At 41.2% G+C, this 21,294-nt stretch overlaps 1 protein-coding gene across 1 annotated transcript; it reads right to left on the bottom strand.

Annotated features, from left to right (window-relative positions):
- Positions 1 to 7,954: 7,954 nt before the first annotated feature.
- LOC120443514 (extracellular calcium-sensing receptor-like) lies at positions 7,955 to 11,763 on the bottom strand. Its single transcript, XM_039622347.1, has 9 exons — positions 11,642 to 11,763; positions 11,069 to 11,363; positions 10,821 to 10,907; positions 10,268 to 10,537; positions 9,845 to 10,051; positions 9,484 to 9,759; positions 9,155 to 9,382; positions 8,952 to 9,075; positions 7,955 to 8,865 (listed from the first exon to the last, which is right to left on the bottom strand). The coding sequence occupies exons 1-9, from the start codon at positions 11,746 to 11,748 to the stop codon at positions 7,955 to 7,957; spliced, it is 2,505 nt and encodes an 834-aa protein (XP_039478281.1). The 5' UTR covers positions 11,749 to 11,763.
- Between the last annotated feature and the right edge of the window lie 9,531 nt (positions 11,764 to 21,294).

Here is a 21,294-nt window from a genome sequence, read left to right on the forward strand (position 1 = left end):
ACAGGACAAAGAAACCTGAGGAGTGGATAGAGTTGAAGAAACACAGGAATACAGCAAAACAACCACGACTAAATTGTTTCGCAAAGATGAGCACATGGCAGCTTTCTGAATATTTGAGACCAGTCATTAGGTTTTATTGTTTGCCATTCCCTTTTATTGACTTGCTGTGTTGTTTAATCTTACACACCACCCATCAGGGAAGAAGGAGGTGTATACTTTTCATTTGAGATTGCTTTGTATCCAGGCAAACTCAGGGAACACTGTGAGTAAATTAGTCATCAGTAATAACTCACTGAAGAATTGTCAGAGTAACAGGTGTTTCTGTGTACATATCAAGTAAACACAAAAGAAGAATAGCAAAAATAACATATCATAATTCATGTACAGCAAAGTTCATGTGGAATGTCTCAACAACATCATATTAAAGAGCTTCAGTCCATATTTGAGCTGAAAGAGAATAGAAAACAAAATTGTTGAGGGGACGACAACAAAACAAAACAAAAACAAAGGGGCATGAGCATGGGCGGGACACCAAGCTACAAAGGGCAAGAGGCGACTCGAAAACATAATGGATGGGGAAGATTGTCCTGAGAAGTAGCGTTTTTTTTATATGGGGGAAATGGGCGGTTGCCCAGAGCGGCATCGTGGTGGGGGCAGCATCATGGCAATGGCATTTTGGGCATTGCATTGGCACCAATTGGTTTTCTATTGCCCATTTTTGCCCATGTTTGTGAGGTCCTCCTGCTGATTGCCACACAGGGAGGAGAGGGGCAGGATGGCTGGGTGGAGAGGCATCTAATAAGCAGCTCGCAAAATAAAACAAAATAAGAACAAATCAACAAACTAGGGCTGTCAATGTAAATGCTGTCATCATGTTTAACGTGATTAAAAATTTTAACTCAATTAATCTATTTGGAGTGCAGAATGACTCAAAATCCTTGAAATGTCTCTGTCAATGCATTTTGTGCAGTTTTTCCAAAGTTTTTCCATTCTGTGCTCTAGATGGGTTAATTGCATTAAAAAGATAAATCACTTTAATCGTGATGAGGCAGTTAACTCATTAACGTTGACAGCCCTACAACAAACACAAAAACTGAAGACATTATGATATAGAGTTATTGTTGATTTGTCTGCTATTCACAATGTATGATGAATTATAATGACTGTTTGTTAGCAATTTGCATACTCTCTCTCTCCCTATATAAAATATTTATCTGGTTAAATTCAGTATGGTTCCGAAAACAGTCAATCTCATGCTCCACTTTTCCCAGACTCGTGAACAAGACCCCGAGAATTCAATTAAATTCTTTCACTTGGGGTAGTAATTTGTCCCAGATGGAGTTCAGCCTTTCCAGCTGAGAACTATGGTCTTTGACTTGGGGGTGCTGATTCTCACACAACTCCAGTGCAAGCTGGAGGTCACCCCCTGATTAAGCAAACAGTGCCACATCATCTGCAAAAAGTAAAGAAATTTTGAACTGATTTTATATTCAGTTCAAAATTTCAATTTTTTAGTGCAATCTTCACATACTTTAACCAAAGCACAGTCTTTGTTGAATCACCTGCTAATTATATTCACAGTATTCATTCACTGTGTCTTTAGGGATTCACTACATTAGCTTAGTTTACCTTGTGGCTGACTTGCTAGGAGCATGACCTCTTCAAACTCTCGCTCTCTCTCTCTCTCTCACACTCGCTCGCTCTATCTCGCTGTCGTTACCGTCACTGCCAAAACTTTCCCCTCTTCCTAAACAACCAAATCCCAGGTGTTGACTTTCTTAAATTGGTCGACATGGTACATTTTTCCACCAACAGGAAAGAGATGGCTTTTTTCCTTTCTTTACTGTTTTTTGCGCTGTCCTTAGAAAACGCTTAAAACACACACACACACAAAACGTGACGACAGTATTTAGAAAAAAGCATGGCTTATATATATTATCATAACTCTGGATTTACTGGCCTGTAATTAAAGTGTAAAAACTTTCAATGTGGGCTGAAATAGAGACTCAGCATGGCTGCAGCTTTTTGCTATGTGTAACCCACATAAAATGAGGGTAGCACTTTAAGGACTGATACATATGAGGAGAGATGGACAGCCTGCCCAACCAATCGAAATGCACAGGTCCCAGTATGCTTTGGCCAATGGGAAAGCAGCCTGCCGCTGTATGTCCCACTCACCTGCTCTGTGGTCGCTGCTACGTGTGTGTGTAGTCGCGTGCTGGCAGGAGAAAAAGAGAGCTGCGCTGCAAAACTTTGATCCCTGAGAAACTGAAGTTTTTGAGCTGGAAAAAGTATTAGATATGAGTTGCAACCAACTGTGCTGCACATGAGTTCGCTGGTTATCAGCTACCTTTCATGTTAAAAGTAGCCAAAGTGAGTAAACAGGCGAATGCTGCATTTTTCTGGCGACTTTAGAAAGTACCGCGTGGAGCTAAACTGTTAGCCTTCATTAGCTCTAGTTGTTATCAACTGCCTGAAAGTTCATCTCATTCTGCTTCCAGAAGTAAGGTAACACTTGAAGCGCAACTTATGTTTATTTTCCTTCACGTCGTATTACTGTCATTAAAGAAAAAAAACCATACCCTGTTACGTTATTTAGAGCCCCGCATGGTCCGACCGAGAGACACCATACCATTGTCTTCGGCCGTGATGCACTGAGATCGGTGAGCACATATTGTATTAGAACAGAACAGAATAGCCTTTATTGTCATTGTACAGGGTACAACGAAATTGGAGTGCCACTCCCTTGGTGCAAAATGCAATAATAAATATAAATGTAAAATATAAAAGGTACAATAAAACAAACGTAAGTACTCTCAAAAGTAAGCATGATATTTACAGGATAGCAGCATTAATATAATGATAGTATGACAGTATGAATAGCAGCATAATATAATGACAGTGACAGTATGGTATGGCTAAGCAGGTTCAATCGTTTTTGTGCTTATTTACAACGGTGATAGCTCTGGGAAAGAAGCTATCCCTGAATCTGTTTGTCCTGGTTTTATGTGACCTGTATCGTCGGCCTGACGGTAATAGTTCAAACAGTTGATTGCTGGGGTGAGAATGGTCCTTGATGATATTGCCAGCTCTGCTGAGGTACTGGGAGTTTGCAATGACCTCCAGGCTGGGCAGAGAGCAGCCAGTGATCTTCTGGGCTGTGTTGATGACCCTCTGCAGTACTTTCCTGTCTGCAGCTGAGCACCCTGCATACCATGTTGTTATGCCGCACGTTAGGATGCTCTCTATGGTGGCTCTGTAGAATGTCACCAGCAGCCTCTCCTCCAGGTTGCTCTTCCTGAGCACTCTCAGAAAGTGAAGACGCTGCTGGGCCTTTTTTACCACCACAGTGGTATTTGCAGTCCAGGAGAGATCATCAGAGATCTGCACGCCCAGAAACCTCATGGAGTGTACCCTCTCCACACGGTTCCCGTGAATGTAAAGTGTGGCCGGGTCTGCTCTGCCCTTCCTGAAGTCCAAGATGAGTTCTTTAGTTTTCGTGGTGTTCAGTTGGAGGTTGTTAACTGAACACCACTCAGTCAGTCTGTTGACCTCATCTCTGTAGTCCGACTCATCCCCCCTTGAGATGAGTCCAACCACAGTGGTGTCGTCCGCAAACTTTATGATGGTGTTTGAGAGATGGGTAGGGGAGCAGTCGGATGTGTAGAGCGTAAACAGGAGGGGACTCAGAACACATCCTTGTGGAGACCCAGTGCTGAGTGTGATGGTGCTGGACAGGTGGGGGCCGAGTCTGACAGACTGTGGTCTGTTTGTCAGGAAGTCCTTGATCCAGAGGCAGATGGGGGTGGAGAGTCCCAGGTGAGACAGTTTCTGGACCAGGATCTCCGGGATGATATGATTAAATGCAGAGCTGAAGTCCAGGAAGAGCATTCTCACATAGCTTCCTCTGTGCTCCAGGTGACTCAGCGCAGTGTGGAGCGCTATGGTGATAGCGTCCTCGGTGGATCGATTAGTCCTGTAGGCAAATTGGTGGGGGTCCAAAGTGGGAGGCAGACTGGCCCTGATGTGCTGACAGACCAGTCTCTCAAAGCACTTCATCACTACAGGCGTAAGTGCAACAGGCCTGTAATCATGGTACATGCCTCAGTTTAAGTCTGTTTTGCACTTTATTGTTCAGTAACTGAATTTATCTGAATTGTTTGATTAAAAATTGTTGCATATTCAATACCTTTACTTAGTTTGGTTATAAGTTGTAATGGTTTCATATTATATTTGAAGAAGTGTTTTGCAATGTACAAATAAGAATATTGACAATATATTGCAGTAATGCATAGTTTGTGTAAGAGAGATGTTTTATTTTTTGCAAATTTGAGTATTTTAATTGCAAATTGATGTCGAATATGATGTCAACAAAATTCTAAGTTGTGAATTATAGCTAGAACAGCATAATTAATATTTGAATTGCTCTTCTCACCCTGTCTGTTGACAGGTCAGGGTTTTTTTTGTATGCTGAATTGTTCCTGAGGTGGATTCCTCCGGTGAAATAGATGGCGAGCCTTCCCACCTGGACTTAGAGAGACTGAGATTCGCTTCTTTTCCACTAAATGATCTGCTGCACCTTGCGGTGTGGTAGGACTGTATCACTCACACTTTCACACACAGCTGGTTATACATAAGACCACTGACTGACATTCTCTCACCCCTATTTTCTTTCACACCCTGGGAATTTTTTGGACTATACCCCTTGGACATTTTTTATTTGGGACTTTAAATAATAAGCTGTTGTGTAGAACATTCTCCACATGTGAAAAGAGTGTGAGATTTTCATTTGAATGTACATTGGATTTGTGTAATCTGTTTCTATAAGAGTTAAGGAGTCAGATTACTAGGGTGCACCCGAGCATTGAAACCCGAGCTTTGAAACCCAACATTGAAAACCAAAAGTAACACTTGGCCAAGTCATTATTTTAGCAGTTTATGTGTTTTACTTTTCTTTCATTTTTGTAAGTTTCCTTTCTGCAATTGTAAAGTGCCTTTAACCTGTGCTTGACAACCTTATAGTTTATTTCACTAAAGTCGGCTGGTTCTTTTGAGTTACATTCATGTCTCTGTGTCTCATTTAAACACACCCCTGTGCTCCTATAGTCGAACCTATTGGCCCATTTATATATTCTTTTCAACAATTCCCCTTACTGTGTTACATATGTCAGCTTAAAATAGTCATGTGATTTGGAGGTGCAGCGTGTCCGTGGACCACAGAGGGTTAATAACACTCACCTTCCTTCCATTTCCAGAGTGTAACATCCAACCACATGTGTAAAATCCGATTCCCGATGGAATTCCCATGGTGTTGTTCAAAATGTCCTCTGGCACAATCATAAGCATCGCTTGCTACTGAAAACAAGAAAAAAGCCGGTCCCGCTATGGGCTGAACCATTTGTTAATCGTGCAGGGGGGGAACACTATGCAATATATTCAGTTTTAGCATTTATATTCACTGTTGACTGTAACTATGCTCAAACTGTTAATGCTATCTTATTTTGTATAAACAACACTGCAAAACTGCAGTTTCTGCCTATGCAAAACTGGGGTGGCACTTGGGGTGGCAAGGGATCATTTTAGGGTGGCACTTGCCACCCCATGCCACCTTTCTAGATCCGCCCCTGCATTCAGGATCATTCTGTAACCAGTCTCATCTCACTTAATGTCCCGTTTCAGTGGAATTCAGCAGTCCAAGAAACCTTCAGTGATCTCAAACAGGATTTTTCTTCTGCCCACATCCTTATATCACCCAACTACACCAAAGAGTTTATCATGGAGGTGGATGCATCTGATTCTAGAGTGGGAGCTGTCCTGTCCCAGCAAGATGCAGGTTAAATGCATCCCTTTGCATTATTTTCTCTCATTGGCAGAAATGAATTGTGATACTGGAGACTGGAGTTGCTCACCATCAAGATGGTGCTGGAAGAATTACAATTGGCTGAGTGGAGACTGGCTTGAGGACACGGATTGGATGGACCAAACTCCCGAGAGGATGAATGCATGACAAGCCTTGTGGGCCCTTTTCTTTCCTTGCTTTATCTTCTCCATTATCTACAGACTTGGATCATTAAACCAGATGCTTTGTCCAGACTGTTCTCCTCCATGGATAACAAACCCGAAGATGAAACCATACTACCTCCATCTTGTATCACTGGCTCTCTAACATTGGAAATCATGTCTTTAGAGGATGCTTAGAGGAAGGAACCGGATCCAAGTGGTGGACACCCCAACCAGCTCTACGTGCTCTGCATCTTCTTGAAAAATATTCACTGGGTACTTACAGCAAGATTTTTGTGTCTTTCATGCCAAATCTTTTCTTCACAATCTGTTGTGGTGACCCGCTTTAATGACAGAAATCTGAGAATATGTCCTTGCCTGTTCACAGAATAAACCTCCCAGCACCTCCAAGAACGTTTGTTGAGGCCTCTTCCCACTTCAAGCTAACCTTGGTCTCATGTAGCCTGAAACTTTGGCACTGGACTCCTGACGTCGTCAGGTAACACTGTTATACTTACCATCATTAACCGGTTTTCCAAAGCAGCCCATTTTGTTGCTCTCCTGAAGCTTCCGTCCATCATCAAAACAGCCTAACTCCTCATTTGAACATGTCTTCTGACTTCATGGCATTCCCACTGATATCGTGTCTGATATCAACCCTCAAGGTACATCTCCAGTATGGAATGAGTTCTGTTCAGGACATGAGCTCAGGTTAGTTTATCCTCTGGTTTCCATCCACAGAGAAACACAGCTTATGAAACAGGAGCTAGAATTCGCACTCTGCTGCATTGGCTGTAGAATACAATCCACCTGGAGGGGAATAAGGTGGAATATGGCCATAACACGATGACATCCTAAGCCACGGGTCTGTCACTGTTTGAGGCATCCTTTGGCTACCAACCTACTTTCTTCCCCTGTGCTTGAGGGTGAACTAATGGTGCCCTCAGCACAGTATCATTTCCACAGGTGTTGCTATCTATGGAAAGCAACCTATCTAAAGTCCTGAGAACCAGAGATCAAAATAAACGTGTAGTCGATCATAATCGAACTCCTGCACCAGCCTATCAACCTGGTCAAAAGGTGTGTTTTTCCACAAAGAACATTCCCCTCCACATGGAATCAAAGAAACTCGATTTCACCAAACCTCTTGAAGTTGATTCTAGCTCTCTCTGCCTCATCTCTCTCCTTATCTCTTTGTCTGTGTGTGTGTGTGTGTGTGTGTGTGTGTGTGTGCAAGTGTGTATTCCGTGTACTTTGAGTACTTTGAGTTTTGTGCATTGTCTGGACTTTTCATAGGTTCCTGCATTTGGGTTTCTACATAACACTGGATGTCCACTCATCTGTCATTGATGACTTTGTTAGTGCCTCTTCTTAATTGGCTGGTCACAGGAGCACATTAAGTTTGGGAAGACACTCTAGGAAAATGTTGGAGAGTTTTGTGTGTCTGGGAGCCTGGCATTGTCACTACTCTTAAGTTCTGATTGTTGCACATTTTGAACTGAGAACAAACTGCACTGAAGTTTGAAAGTTGAGACCTGTATTTGAGTCCTGCCTGAGCTGTTTTCGTGAAATGATCAGTATGACTTTGATCACTATCAGTTCAAGACAGACCAAATATACAAGAATATAGATTAGAACTGCTAAATGAATTCAAGTTGAAAGCTTGGTTTATTAAAATAATTTCAAGTACATTTAACTTCATTAATAGGTTAATTATACAGTGGAGGGTAACAAAGTTAATGCTTATCTTTGAAAACTCTGGTTGTTTTGTATGTGAACCGCATTGTAAAAGAACAACAACAAAAAAGACTGAATAACTGTCTTCAATATTTAACATTTTTCAATTATTTCTTTATTTAATATTTGGTCTATACTGTGCAAAAAAAAAAACCCAAAAAACAAAATATATATATATATATATATATATAATATATATTGACATAAACTGAAAATTTTATGACACAATGCCACGACCCATAACAGCTTTCTTTGTGTTCATCTCTGGTCTCAACAGGATTATGTAACATTTGGGTCCAAACAGTGTGATCAAGAGTCCAAAACTTGAAGCAAGAATGGCAAATACCTCTACTGCATCTGCAAGATTTCCTGGTGAACTGACATAAGCAGGAACAAAGGCCACCCACACAGCACAGAAGATCAGCATGCTGAATGTGATGAGCTTGGCCTCATTAAAACTATCAGGGAGATTCCTCACCAGGAATGCAATTAGACAACTGAGGAAAGCCAGCACACCAATATAGCCCAATAACACTGCAAAACCAACAGTGGACCCAACGGCACACTCATACACTATCTTGTCATTGTGGTATTGGGTGTTTTTATGTGGAGTTGGAGAGGAAGAGACAAGCCAGGTAGTGCAGATGGCTGCCTGAATAGCTGTAAGAAACAGAACTGTTCCTCTCTGCTGCATAGCACCAAACCACTTCAGACTGGCTCCCCCTCCTGGCTTGGAGGCTTTGAACACAGCCAGAACAACCATGGTTTTTACCAGGATGCATGAGACACAAAGCACAAAGCTGATGCCAAATGCTGCATGCCTGAGTTGGCATGTCCACATCCTGGGTCGTCCAATGAACAAAAGTGAACACAGAAAACACAACTTAAGTGACAGTAATAGCTGGAAACTAAGTTCTGAATTGTTGGCACGTACTATAGGTGTTGTGCGATGGTAGATAAAGATCCCCAGAACAACAGCACATATAAATGTTCCCAGTAAGGAGGTTGTTGTCAAACAAATACCCAAAGGGTCATGATAGGAGAGGAACTCTGTCTTCTTAGGAATACAGTGGTCACGCTGGGGGTTTGACCAAAAATCCTCTGGACAACTGGTGCACTCCAACGAGCCTGACAAAGAGGGGTTGATGGTGAAATGCATCCTATATTTCACAGAAATTAAATCAAATATGTCATACAGAAAGACAAAGACCTACTGCTCTTGTTAGTGATCTTTCCCTCAGAACAAGGGATGCAGTCAAAACAGCATTCGGGCTCCCTCTTCCTTCTCACCATGTGGGTACCAGGAGGACATCCCTCACTGCATACTGATCGAGGTGGCTATTGAACATAAAAAATAAATATTTATTGCCTGCTACAATTCTATATACTGTAAATGTCAAATAAAAACATATCTAACCTTCTTGGATTCAAAGTTCCAGAAGATTTTGTCTTCATCAAGTATGAGTTCTTCACCTTTGAAAGCTGACCGTTTAACCTCACCCACATTTTGAACTTTAGTACTTCCATCAGGGAGCCACAACCAGTTAATAACATCATAAATTGGTACCACATCACCATTCTCATCAAATGACACTTGATCCCCAGATGGAGTGGTGAAGTTTACCCTTTCCATGTAATAAACAAGCTGTTTAAAAAGGATAAAGAATAAGTAAATTACTTTTTGCACTAAAAGTAATTATAAAGCAAATGATTTATTCAAAGGTGTTGTGTAAAATTATATCACACCTGCCAAGGCTCCAGTGACTGTAAAGTGGCACAGCTGTCCCCACTAAAAGGTCCTCTTCCTGGCTTGCACCGCAGCATATCATCAAGGGAATGTGCAAGAGCATAAACGGCTTTGTACACATTATACTCAGGCCTCAGGTTGGAAATGTCCAAGTACTCAGTGTCAGCATTTCCTAGATCTTCCTGTCCAGTGCATATTGCTCCTCCACCTTCCACCCAGCCTGCTGGAGCGGGTGCAAATCTGCACTGAAATGTAAATTCCCAAAACTGATTCACCTGAAATATATTGAAAATTATTTGCTACACGTGATGAAAATATATAATTGTTGTGACTACCACAGTAAAAGTGTTCAAGTCTCACCAAGCTATTTCCGTAGCTACTGTTGTGATGTAGATCAGGATGTATTTGTAACAGGAATTCCCTGAGCCCTGGTATTTCTCCTCGACGAATGGTGATACCCAGTGTACCACCCAAGTATGGCATAAAGTGAGGTGTTTGGAGCACAGCAGATTCTGCCCAGGCTTCACTGGCTATCCATTGTAGGCCTGTCACATTTTGCCTTACTACCTGTGAATTAAATTAGACCAAATTTATGAAATGATACTATAAGTAGAACTTTTTTAGTGGCATTATTATGCCAATGAAGCAGCTATTCATTTTGTAAATACAATTTATGTAATTGTTTTCTGTACCAATTCAAATAATGCTGTAATACGTGTTTTACATGATATGGTGATTCAGACTTTTGTAACTAGTAATAATTAAAGTGTTTTAAAGCCGAACCTCTTCCAATAGGCTTATCATGCGACTAGGAATTTCAAAGACAATGACCACTCGAGCTGTGGATTTTTTCATCACATTCACAATCCTCCTGAGTTCATCTGTGTCTTTGTCCCAGGGTAAAACCTCAGTGTAGGCCAGGCAACCTTCACCAGACACACTCAGCTCAGACTGAAAGGATCTGGCTGCATGAAGTCCATAATCATCATCAATCACAATCAGACCTGCCCAAGTCCAGCCGAAGTGCTTTAGAATCTGAATCATTGCACGTACCTAAGTGAATACAGATGAAAGCGTAAGGGCATTAAAAAGATTAAAAAAAAAAAAAAAGCTTTTCAGTGTATTATGTGTTTATCAGCATTCACAGAACCGTATATAGCTGCAATTTAGCTTTTTTCTCTGAGATAATACAGAAATGGAGTGTAATTGTTAAAACTAATTATATTATCATTTCCAACATTTTGATATTCTTGAGTGTTCTCCCTCTTTACACAAATATTGTCTTCTTCAAAAATACTTTTGTGTTTCCATTGTTATTTTGGTGACAAATTTTCACCTGGAAAGCATCACTTGGGATCGTCCTAAAGAAGGATGGATACTTTTGACGGTCACTCAGGCAGGAACATGTGGCAAAATAACTCACCTGTGAAAGATACAGACTGTATATTGTAGAGCTATCCACGTAGAAATAGTGTAACTTTGTCATCATGACTGCATTATTTTTTTTTCATAAAATGGTTTTACATTTTCAATTATATCAAACTAATCCATGAAAACAGTCACATGGTCAAGCAGAAAACTTACCATAGGTACTCTGTACAAACCTAAGACGTTGGAGATTGCAATAGAATTTGTAGAGGACGAATCACCCACAATCCCTACAACTGGAGGATTTCCAACACATGTATCATCTACTACAATTTGATCCTCTTGGCCACTGGCTAATGACAATGCTCCACGGAATCCAATTCCAAGTTCAAGGCAGTTATCATACAGAGTGTATCCCAGAGTCACATTTGGTAGCAGGTTTGAGTTTCTGTTGATCTCATCAATAGCAAACGCCATGGTCTGTGCAAGCTTAAATCCTAGGACATACACACTAAGATAAGAAAAAGTTATTATTGAATAAACAACAAGATTTTTAAAATGTAACATATGTTGCAAAATTACTAATATTATAAACAATTCAACAATAACAATTAAATATATTGTTTAACATTAATAAAAGCAGCTGCATTTTTCAAGATACATGCATTTTTTTCTGAATGGTATAGTTATTTTAGATACAAAATATTTTCTTTGAATTACGTTTGATAGTTTTCTTTTTCTTTTTCAATTTTTTTTTTCTTTTGTAGTTTTTTTCCCTGTCATAGTTACCCATGGCAAGTAGGCTGTTGTGGCTGTGATGTAAAAGACAGATCAGGGATACTTGTAAAGTGGACTTGAAACAGTCCCCCCAGAACCAAATCTCCAGCCTTGTGCATCTCATTTAGATGAAACTGTCCCTGCAGCTGACAGGAAAAAGAAAACTGAAGAGATGATGCACTAGAAGTAACACAGGAATACAGTAAAACAAGCATGACTAAATTGTTTTGCCAAGATGAGCACATGACAGCTTTCTGCATTTTTTACACCAGTCATTAAGTTTTATTGTTTGCCATTCTCTTTTATTGACATGCTGTGTTGTTTAGTTTTGCACACCACCCATCAGAGAAGAAGGCGGAGCATACTTTTCATTTGAGATTGCTTATGTATTCAAGCAACCTTACCAATCAAGGGACTTAAAAGAAGAATACCAAGAATTCATGCTTAATGTCTCAACAATAATAAAAACTTCTATCCATATTTGAATTGAAACAGAAAACACAATAGTTGAGTGGGCAACAAAAATATATGAAAGCGAAGGAGGGTAAAGGGACCACTCTTGGTTTAGATAAATTTATGTTCCTTTTAATCATAACCCATATCCACTGTCATTCTTTATGGGAGTGCCGAAGTCTAGTAGAGTTCTAAGATGGGGACACAGTCCAGCTCCTCCCTAGGGTGCCTCCTGCAAGAGACGAGCCCACAAGAGGGCAGACCCATTTTTATCTCTTCAAGCTGCACCTGACCAGTCTCTGTTGATTAAGGTCCAGCCATCAGGCACACTCCCTCAAACCCCCTTAGCTTTATTTGGTATTGAGATAAAACATTTATTGCATTTTTAGGTCTATGGGGGTTAGGGTTAGATGTAAAAAAAAAAAAAAATGAAAAGTTTGTTTTGGACTTTGCTGGAGCTCTCTTAAATGAATAAAACAAATTAAAGCAATAGCTTTAAATGACGAAAAGGGGTTTGTAGCCTTGTATTTCACATGGGTTACACTCATCAATGGTGACGACATAGTACCTGATGCTTTTTATTTGATGCTGCTAATGTGTCAAGGAACAGAGTATTACACTGCTCAAAAAATTAAATGAACAACAATTTGAAAACAGATCAGATCTCACTGGGGGAAATTTAGGGAGAAACTTAGAAGTTGAGGCTGTCTCCCCACTGACCTTAACATTAGTCTATTGAAAGATCGAATGAGCAACACCAGAGACTTCAGTCGACAGAACAGGTGGAAACACAAAACAGTCACTAGGAGGAGCATCATGGTTAGCAGTCTCTGAACTACGAACAACTAGGAGCACGGGGTCGAGTGGCACAGCAACAAAAAAATGAGTCTCTGACCCTGTTAGCTTAGCAGCGGTTGGTCCAAAATCAAAATGCTCAGGCTGAGCATGAGAAAAACAGTCACTTTCACTCACCAACGGGGTTTTCTCAGCATGATGGTGGCATGAACGCCACTTCCTCCAGGAAGAGGGAGGAGGCGATTTGGGCCGCAAATCCTCCAGAGGGCTGTGCCCCGAATCCTCCGGTGGGCCAGGCTGAAAATCCTCTGGCACGCCGTGCTGCGGCTGCTGCTCTGGGTGAATGTGCATGGTAGTGATGAGGAAGTCCTGAATAAGAGGATGTAACGAACTGAATCTAACCACGGAAGTCCTGAAATCATCCTCTGTAAACGAAGAGCTATCTCCTACTGGTATTCCTCAATAGGGATTGCTAACTACTCCTGACACAGAAACTCCACCATGTAAATAAGGTCCTCCTGGAGCTCAGCGGAGGGATTGTGAACTGCTGGGTCTTTTGTGTTGTCGCGATCCTCTGTCATAAACTGACCCAAATGCAGACTCGTCAGGCAAGTGAAAAGTAAACTCAAAAACAGCTTTATTGCTGAACACAAGGAAAACCAACCTTAACTAAACTGGGAATACAAAATTAACTAGAAAGGCAGTCTGGCAGATACCACGAATCGGCAGGCAGCAGTAAATATGTCGTCAGAGGAGGCTGAGATGATGATTAAGTTTAACATTGCCTACAATATTGCCAAAGAGTGCCAAAGCACTTAAAGTACAAGCCCTTTTTCAGTAACTTATCTTTCTTGTAAAACTGTACTCCATCTGCATCTGTGGAACAAACATTTGGCACCTTGGGACAAGTGAGTTTAGAGAGAGGTGCAGCTACCTTACTATAATCCCGGATGAATCGACGGTTGAAATTGGAGAACCCCAAGAATCATTGAAGCTGTTTCTGTGTGTCCGGGACGGGCAACTCAGTGATTGCCTGTAGCTTATGTGGCAGGATGAATATTAAATGTGCTGGTTGATCCCACTTTTAGTCAGGTGCATTAGGGGACGCTAGTATAAATAGTGGCCATCTGAGCATCCCCGAATCGCGTACCTGCTATCTCCTTTCGGTCACGTGACTTCCCCTGTGTTGCAGGCAGGAGCTGCGTACATGTCGTTGTTGCCTCAGCCTGAATTGGCAGTACTTGATTGTGGTGTTCGTGTTACAGAGATCACCCACAGATTACCTTCCTGAAGCCTCCATCATGGCTGGTAGGTATTTATTCAGTGCAGTGCGTACATTATTTCACTCCAATGTTGTTTATAGGTTGTAGCTGTAGAAGCCTCCTATGAGCCACTCTGTTCATGACGCCATTTACGTAACTCAGCTTTGTTACGATCTCTGCCTTTTATTGTTCTTTTATAGTAAACACTCATTATGTATTGCAGGAAGTGTGGGCCTTAGTGGGCGGCCAGTAGCTTTACAGCAAGGTTGCTACGGCTTTTCTACACTACGCTACGCTAACAGAAGTGCTGCTGCTTTGCCTTTCACCGTCTGTTTCCGTTTGCGAGGGTTCTTTTTCCCTGCTGCCGCCGCCAGCCTCTTGAGAGTGGACGTCGGCGTGGACAGCGGCTACATACATGCCGGCTACGGGAGTCGGCTGGCGTGCATGTCAATTGACTTAATTATTAAATTAGAGTAGTCGGGCGGACGGCAAATTGGAGTAATACAGTGACTCCGTCTGCTCCAGATTTAAGGTTTTATTTGGTTTGTATGCCTGGCTCCCTGTTGTTTTGATTTGTAGTTTGGTTTTTGTTACACCACTGGTAGGAGGCCCTTTTTCTAGCTGTGGATCACCAGTGTGTTCCTGCAGTTGGGCTAACCCCAGCATGTGCATATTAGTTTTTCTTGGAATATATTATAATTTTCTTTGTTTCTTTTATTCAGATGCGGAGGCCCTGATGTGGAGGAGACTGGGGTGCCTTGCTGGTGGGATCCTTTAAGTATTACACACATGCGTTTTTAGTTTATTAGTGTGAGCATGTGACAGTGTGCTGCACTTGTGTATTGTGAGCTTTCTTTTCTTTTTGAATTGTTTTTGTGTATGGCATCCCTGTCTCCCCACTGGTAAGCCTCAGCTCTGAATACATTTTAGAATATTTGTATATTGATATTTATGCTTGTGCTTTTATATGGTGTTTTAAATAATTATTAATAAAATGTCAGCCTGTTTTATCATTGAACCACGTCTCTGTACTGAGTATAACGAACCTAAGTGCCTTCTTGGTGATTAGTATCATCTCAATCCAGTAATCTCTGGGTGAAATTCCCAGGGTGGCGTTGTCTGTTAAATTGTGCAGCGTATTTATTCCATCCCCACCTCCTGCTGCCACACTTAGCCAGGTCTGTCTTCACCTGCCCTCCTGATAGAATGAAGCCAAGAAAAAGAAAAGTGGTGAAAACTCGCACTTTTCAGCTTTCACATAGAGTTGATTTTTCAGGAGCCACTTTAAAACACTCCGAATATGGGTCCAATGCTCTGCCAGAGTCCTGAAGAAAATGAGGATGTTGTCAAGATAAACAAAAAAGAAAAAGAAAGGTTGAGAAAGTCTCTTAAAGCATCATTTACTAGAGCCTGGATATCAGTGGAGGCATTGGTAAGGCCAAAGTCCATAAACAGATATTCGAAGTACCCTAACAGGGTGTTAAACGGTGTTTTCTACTCGTCAGGGCCAAACCAGATGCACTCAGGTAGCCAAGGTGTTGAGTGCTGCAGCAACCGTCAACAGCAAGGCAGGGCACATGGCTACAGATAAAGTGGTCTAGCAGATGACTAGCAATGAGGGCGAACCCTTCTGGTGGCTGATTTTTAAGCTCTGGAGGCAACACTTGTGGCCAGTGGAGAGAGCAGTGTTTCTCGAGTGGGCAAGTAGTAGAAAGGCTCACAGCCAACTAGAGTAGGTAAGTGGCCTGATGTGAAGGCACACGTAAGTTACACGTAAGTGATGGATGGGTCCATTCACGGGGTTAAACTTGTGGCCAGAGGAGAAGGCAGATCTTTTTAGTGGGGTGACCCCAGTGAGGAAGACCTGGTGTCCTGGTGAATGGGAATCAGTCTGACCCAGTGTGTTTTGATTAGAGATGGCACGATACCACTTTTTTATGTCCGATACCGATACCGATATCATAAATTTGGATATCTGCCGATACCGATATGAATCCGATATAGTGTGTTTTTTAATCAATAAAACTGTTTTTTTAATATCTTGCTGCATTTTGTATAAGTTCATACTCAAGTTTAAATAAACAATAACACTAAAGCTATTCTGTTATACCTGTATGTAAAAAATACACTGCACCCAAAATATTTTATAGTTCAGCAACACTGATCAATCTAATAAACTTAAACCTACTCCAGCCTCCCTATTCTTGGTATTTTAAAGAGTACTTAGCAGAAATATTAAGCAACCTAACTAATAGGGTTGCAAACTCCCAGCAAAAAAAATAGGGAACCACCCCCACCCTCCACGTCATGATGCTTAATCGATGTAATCAACTTTAATTTGATGCAGGGTGAAAAAAATGCACAGAATTAAATTATTTTTCAAGAATAATTAAATAGATTCAACATCTTTCTTCAACAGAATTGCAGACTGCACAGATGGTATCTTCCCAAAGGAAAAAGTACTATAGCTTACTACGGTATATTAGACTTAACAGTTACTATATACAGTAATGGACTTCTATACATTTTACATCAGATTAAAACTTTAGGTGTAAGGTTCAGATAATTATTTATTAAAAGCTAGACATTTTAAATGAGAATAAGAAAGAAAAGTATGTCTTTGTGCCCCCTTTTCCCTGTTAATGCCCTATCGCCCCCCCTGGCTAAACTTTGCTAGATCCGCCCCTGCACAGTTACCAGCAGTCAGCTACATAGAAAAGGATCCTGGTGTAGAAAGTAATATTAAATAAATTCTAACAACAGCTTATCAAGGTTAAAGGTGCTGCTGTTGTTCCGCCGCTGGTTTCCTCTTTCTGGTGCAAAGTGGGCCAAAAACAAAGAAGAGAGACGGACTCACGACAGAAAAGCCGATCAGCTGATCGTTAAGCAGTTTCACGATTGAAGTAGCTGCAGGAAGGTGAGGGAGAGAGAGAGAGAGAGGCAGTCGCTCCATATATCGGTTGTTAAGCTTAACATGGGAACACTTTACAAACACTCAGAGATGAACTTACACACTTGCTTTACTTCTCTCTGGGATAACTTCCTCGGAGATGAAATGCTGGTTTGGTAGCAAGGCTCTATCACGTGAGCACACTGCTCCGACGTGCTACGGTTATGAGCCGAGTTACACCGTGTCGCAAGTTTTGTGAGGTGTTTTTTTTTATATTTAATGTATCGGATTACATTTTTAATTTCTCACCGATATCCAATCCAGTAATTTACGTCAGTATCGGACCGATACCGATACGTAATATCGGATCGGTCCATCTCTAGTTTTGATTAGTTATATATTTGGATTTGTTGGTTTTCATAGTTTTGATTCTCATTATTGTTTTCTGCTTATGTTATATTCTTAGTTTCTAGTCCTTAGGTTTCTGTTACCTCGCTTTCCCTGTGTTCCACGTTTCATGTTCCATGTTCGCTCTTTCTTCCGTGTCAGCCATGTCTCCTTGTCAAGTCTACATCTCCATGCCTTTCTTGTATTTCCTGTTTTACTTTGATGGTCTCATGCACTGTGTTCAGTGTTTTCAGTTTTGCTTCCTCCCTGTCTTGTTATGTCAGATTAGTCCCAACTGTGTTTCCCTCCTGTTTCCCATTCCCTCGTCACTCCCTGGTGTATTTAAGCCCTGTGTTTTCCACTGTCCATTGTCGCGTTATTACCCTTTCTGTGCTGTGTGTTTCCTCCGAGCTCTTGTTTCCGTTGTTTTTTATAGGCCAATAAAAGCTGCCTCCTTTAGTTCATCCCTCCGTGTCGTAAGTCCTGCCCTGCATTTGGGTCCTACATCCTGCCTGCCATAAAGCCAAAATGACAGGATGAGTAAATTAGGCTGAAAAGTGCCCAGACCGCTGACTAATACAAGCTATAAAGATGATGTCAGCCAGCTCAGGTTCTAATGTTGTAAAGGAAGTGTGGATGTAAGACAGCAACACCACATCCTAAACCTGAAATATTGTGGGCTGCTGTATTCTAGATCAGCGGTCACCACCTTTTTTCCACCATGGACCAGTTTAATGTCAGACAATATTTTCACGGACCGGCCTTTAAGGTGTCGCGGATGAATACAACAAAATAAAATGAAAAGGCAAAAACTGTGGCATGTTGTAAATATAATAATAAACCCAAATACACTGTGTAATTGTGTAACTTTATTAGCAGCGAAATGCAGCAACAACACTGAGAGTAACATCTTCCTCTCTGCCCCTTAATGCTCTCTGGTCACTATGGTCAATATTTCTTTAAAATTAAGACACGCAATCACAACACAGGAAAAGACCCAGGGAAACTGAGTTAACAATAAAAAACTATTGTTAACTTGTTAACTATAAATAAAAAATAAAAATAAATTTCACACCCAAGCCTCAGCTCTCGCGCCCTGGTACCAAACAACTCACGGACCGGTACCAATCCGTGGCCTGGGGGTTGGGCACCGCTGTTCTAGATTATCTTGGGGCTAGCTCAAGCACAGAAACTGAAGCTATGAGGATTAGCTCAGACAAAGAAAGCCCAAATTCAGCAGCAGCCAGTACATAAGAAACGGTTTTGATGATTTGGCAGCAGGGAAACTGCTACGCCCAGTCACAGGGGAGGCTAGCTCATGTACCAGAAACAGACTCAGGATACACAGTCTTGCTGCTTGCTAGCTCAGGCAATAAAAGCACATTCTCAGTTTTAGGGCAGCAGCAGCACAGAAAGACTGGAGCAACTCAGCAATATGTCTGTAAAAAAAGGACAGTGATTTTCCCAAATGTAGTGGGGAGGCAGGAGAGATGATGCAATTTTGAAGCAGAAAGGTTGACCATGGCCTGAGTGGCACCTGATTAAGAAGCTGGAGGGTCAGGTGAAACTAGATCTTCAACTTTAAGCCACAAGCCACCCAGCACAAGAGGAACAGAAGAAAAGGGAGTCATTCTGTGGGTATGAGGTAGAAGATTTGATCTCAGGTAAGGGGAGATAATCAAACTGAAGGTATGTAGTTGCCCCTTTGCATAGAGCACCATCCAACCAACCATCCAATGTTTGTCAGAAGCCAGCATGGTGCGCAACAGTCAGCATAGAAAATGAGACCTTTCTCTCCTCAGCCACTTGCTTAAGTTCATCCATGGGGATTCTGAACCCTTCACTGGCAAACACTGGTGAGTTTGCCAATGAAGACCTAAATTATTCAGAAAAGGCTTGGGAAAAAGAGTTGTCTTAATATGAAACCCAAATTGAGCTCTTTGGTATCAACTTGACCCGCTTGTGGTGGTTTGGCCAGATGCTGGTCGTGTGTAAAAATAACTCAGTTGTTTGGTGGTGGCTATCGCGGAGCTTCCTCAGATTCAGTAAAATTTGCAAGTGGTGGAGGCCAGCAGGTGGATAAGAGAAAGGGGAGGCAGGAGGAGGTGAGACCCGAGGCAGCCGCCGGTCCGAGTATCAGGTGAACTGAACTTCAGGTAAGAAGTTATGACCTGCAGTCTATCTCGGTCAGATATAAACCAAGTTTAGGTGGAGTTTATTTTTGTTGTGCTGACTTTCTACAGTCAGTTACAATAACTCGTACTGCGTGCTAGCTAGCATGACGGAGTTTCTATACAGGTGGGTGGGTGCTTTGATGTTGGTGATACCATAGTGAACTGTATTTTATTCATAAGGTTAGTTGGTAGAGTTGCCTGTAAAAAGACGGAATCGTCCCTCATTCAGAGGAAATATTACGCATTTCGTATTAAGGTGAAAAGGAACACAGTTTGTCTCGTACTTCAGCTAGAATGAAAAAAAGACACAAAGCTGGATTTATTCTGTCGTTACGCTGCACAGCTGCCTCTTCTCCTCTCATTCTCCCCCCACCTCCTCCCTCTCCTGTTGCTACTTCAATCATGAAACGATCAATGATCAGCTGATCGGCTTTTCTCTCGTGTTTGTTTATTTGTGCCAGAAAGAAGAAACCAGCGGATGTCGCGCTAAACAACAGCAGCACGTTTAAGCTTGATCAGCTGTTGTTAGAATTTATTTAATATTACTTTCTAGTATCAGCTGATGTTTGCTGGAGCCACAGCTGTAAAAGCTGCTGGTCATGATGGTTTGTATATCTGGTGAGAGGGAAACATGAAGATGAAACTAGGAGATGTCCTTACTGAATCATCAGAGCTGAACAGGTGATGGAGAAACCGGTTTACCTTTTAGGTGACATGAATAAGTTGAAGGGAAGTTATGAACTGTTTCTGAGAGAAAAATAACACCAGGATCCTTTTCTAAGTAGCTGACAGCTGGTAACTGTGCAGGGGCGGATCTAGCAAAGTTTTGCCGGGGGCCAGGTAGGGCATTAACAGGGAAAGGGGGGCACAAAGAAATACTCACATGACATAAAATGTGTCATCCAAAAATAAATTGAACTGTAATATATCTAATGCTCCACATCATTTTATACAAGATCGTGAATTTTGGGCCCAATTTTTACCAATGTGGACCTTCACAACCAATGCTCAAACATTTTGATGAATGTTTACCCATCTTCACAATTTGTTGCTTGTTGTTTAAATAACTATTCACCTATCTAATGGCATTTCCAATTTATTAAATAATATCTGGTCAATTGCATCAAAAGCTTTTTTCAAGTTTCAAGTTTCAATGTATTATTGTAGGGTCTACCTTACAATATAAAGGCCTTGAGGCAACTTTTTTGTGATTTGGCGCTATGTAAATGAAATTGAATTGAATTAAATTGAATTGAATTGAAGTTGATAAAAGCTCTGGCTGTGTACTTTCTTTGATCAATACAATGTTTTGTGTTTATGTGTGTAGCCAGTCTCTATTATGTGAACGACGATGTCCACTGTATGCAGGATGGTGAAGGCGGAACATCCCCCTCTGATGTATTTTTAATATATTAAGTCAAGGTTTATGAGAATATAGAAATTTGTTAGAAGATGCAATAAACACTAATCAGTATATGTTTATAGGAACAATATTTAATTTCATTTTGTTCTATTTTTCAACTGTATCATGAAAAACAATTACAGTAGAATAAATCAAAATATTAGCACATTTGCAGTCATTTAACACCAGCACAGAGATTTAAAAGGAATATTAAATTCATTTAAATATAGGATTTTTATTATTTTTTTCTGTCTATACTACAAAGAGAAGATGTGCTGATCTTTCTTTTATTAGCTGACATT

Source organism: Oreochromis aureus, linkage group 14 (assembly GCF_013358895.1).
Source record: "Oreochromis aureus strain Israel breed Guangdong linkage group 14, ZZ_aureus, whole genome shotgun sequence".
Lineage (NCBI taxonomy): Eukaryota > Metazoa > Chordata > Actinopteri > Cichliformes > Cichlidae > Oreochromis > Oreochromis aureus.

Excerpts from the sequence above, each read along its gene's own strand:
- LOC120443514 (XM_039622347.1), bottom strand. The coding sequence starts at position 11,748 with ATGCACAAGGCTGGAGATTTGGTTCTGGGGGGACTGTTTCAAGTCCAC. Across the intron at positions 9,076-9,154 it reads GGAACTTTGAATCCAAGAAG|CCACCTCGATCAGTATGCAG; the intron begins GTTAGATATGTT and ends TATGTTCAATAG. Across the intron at positions 8,866-8,951 it reads AAAGATCACTAACAAGAGCA|GCTCGTTGGAGTGCACCAGT; the intron begins GTAGGTCTTTGT and ends CCTCTTTGTCAG.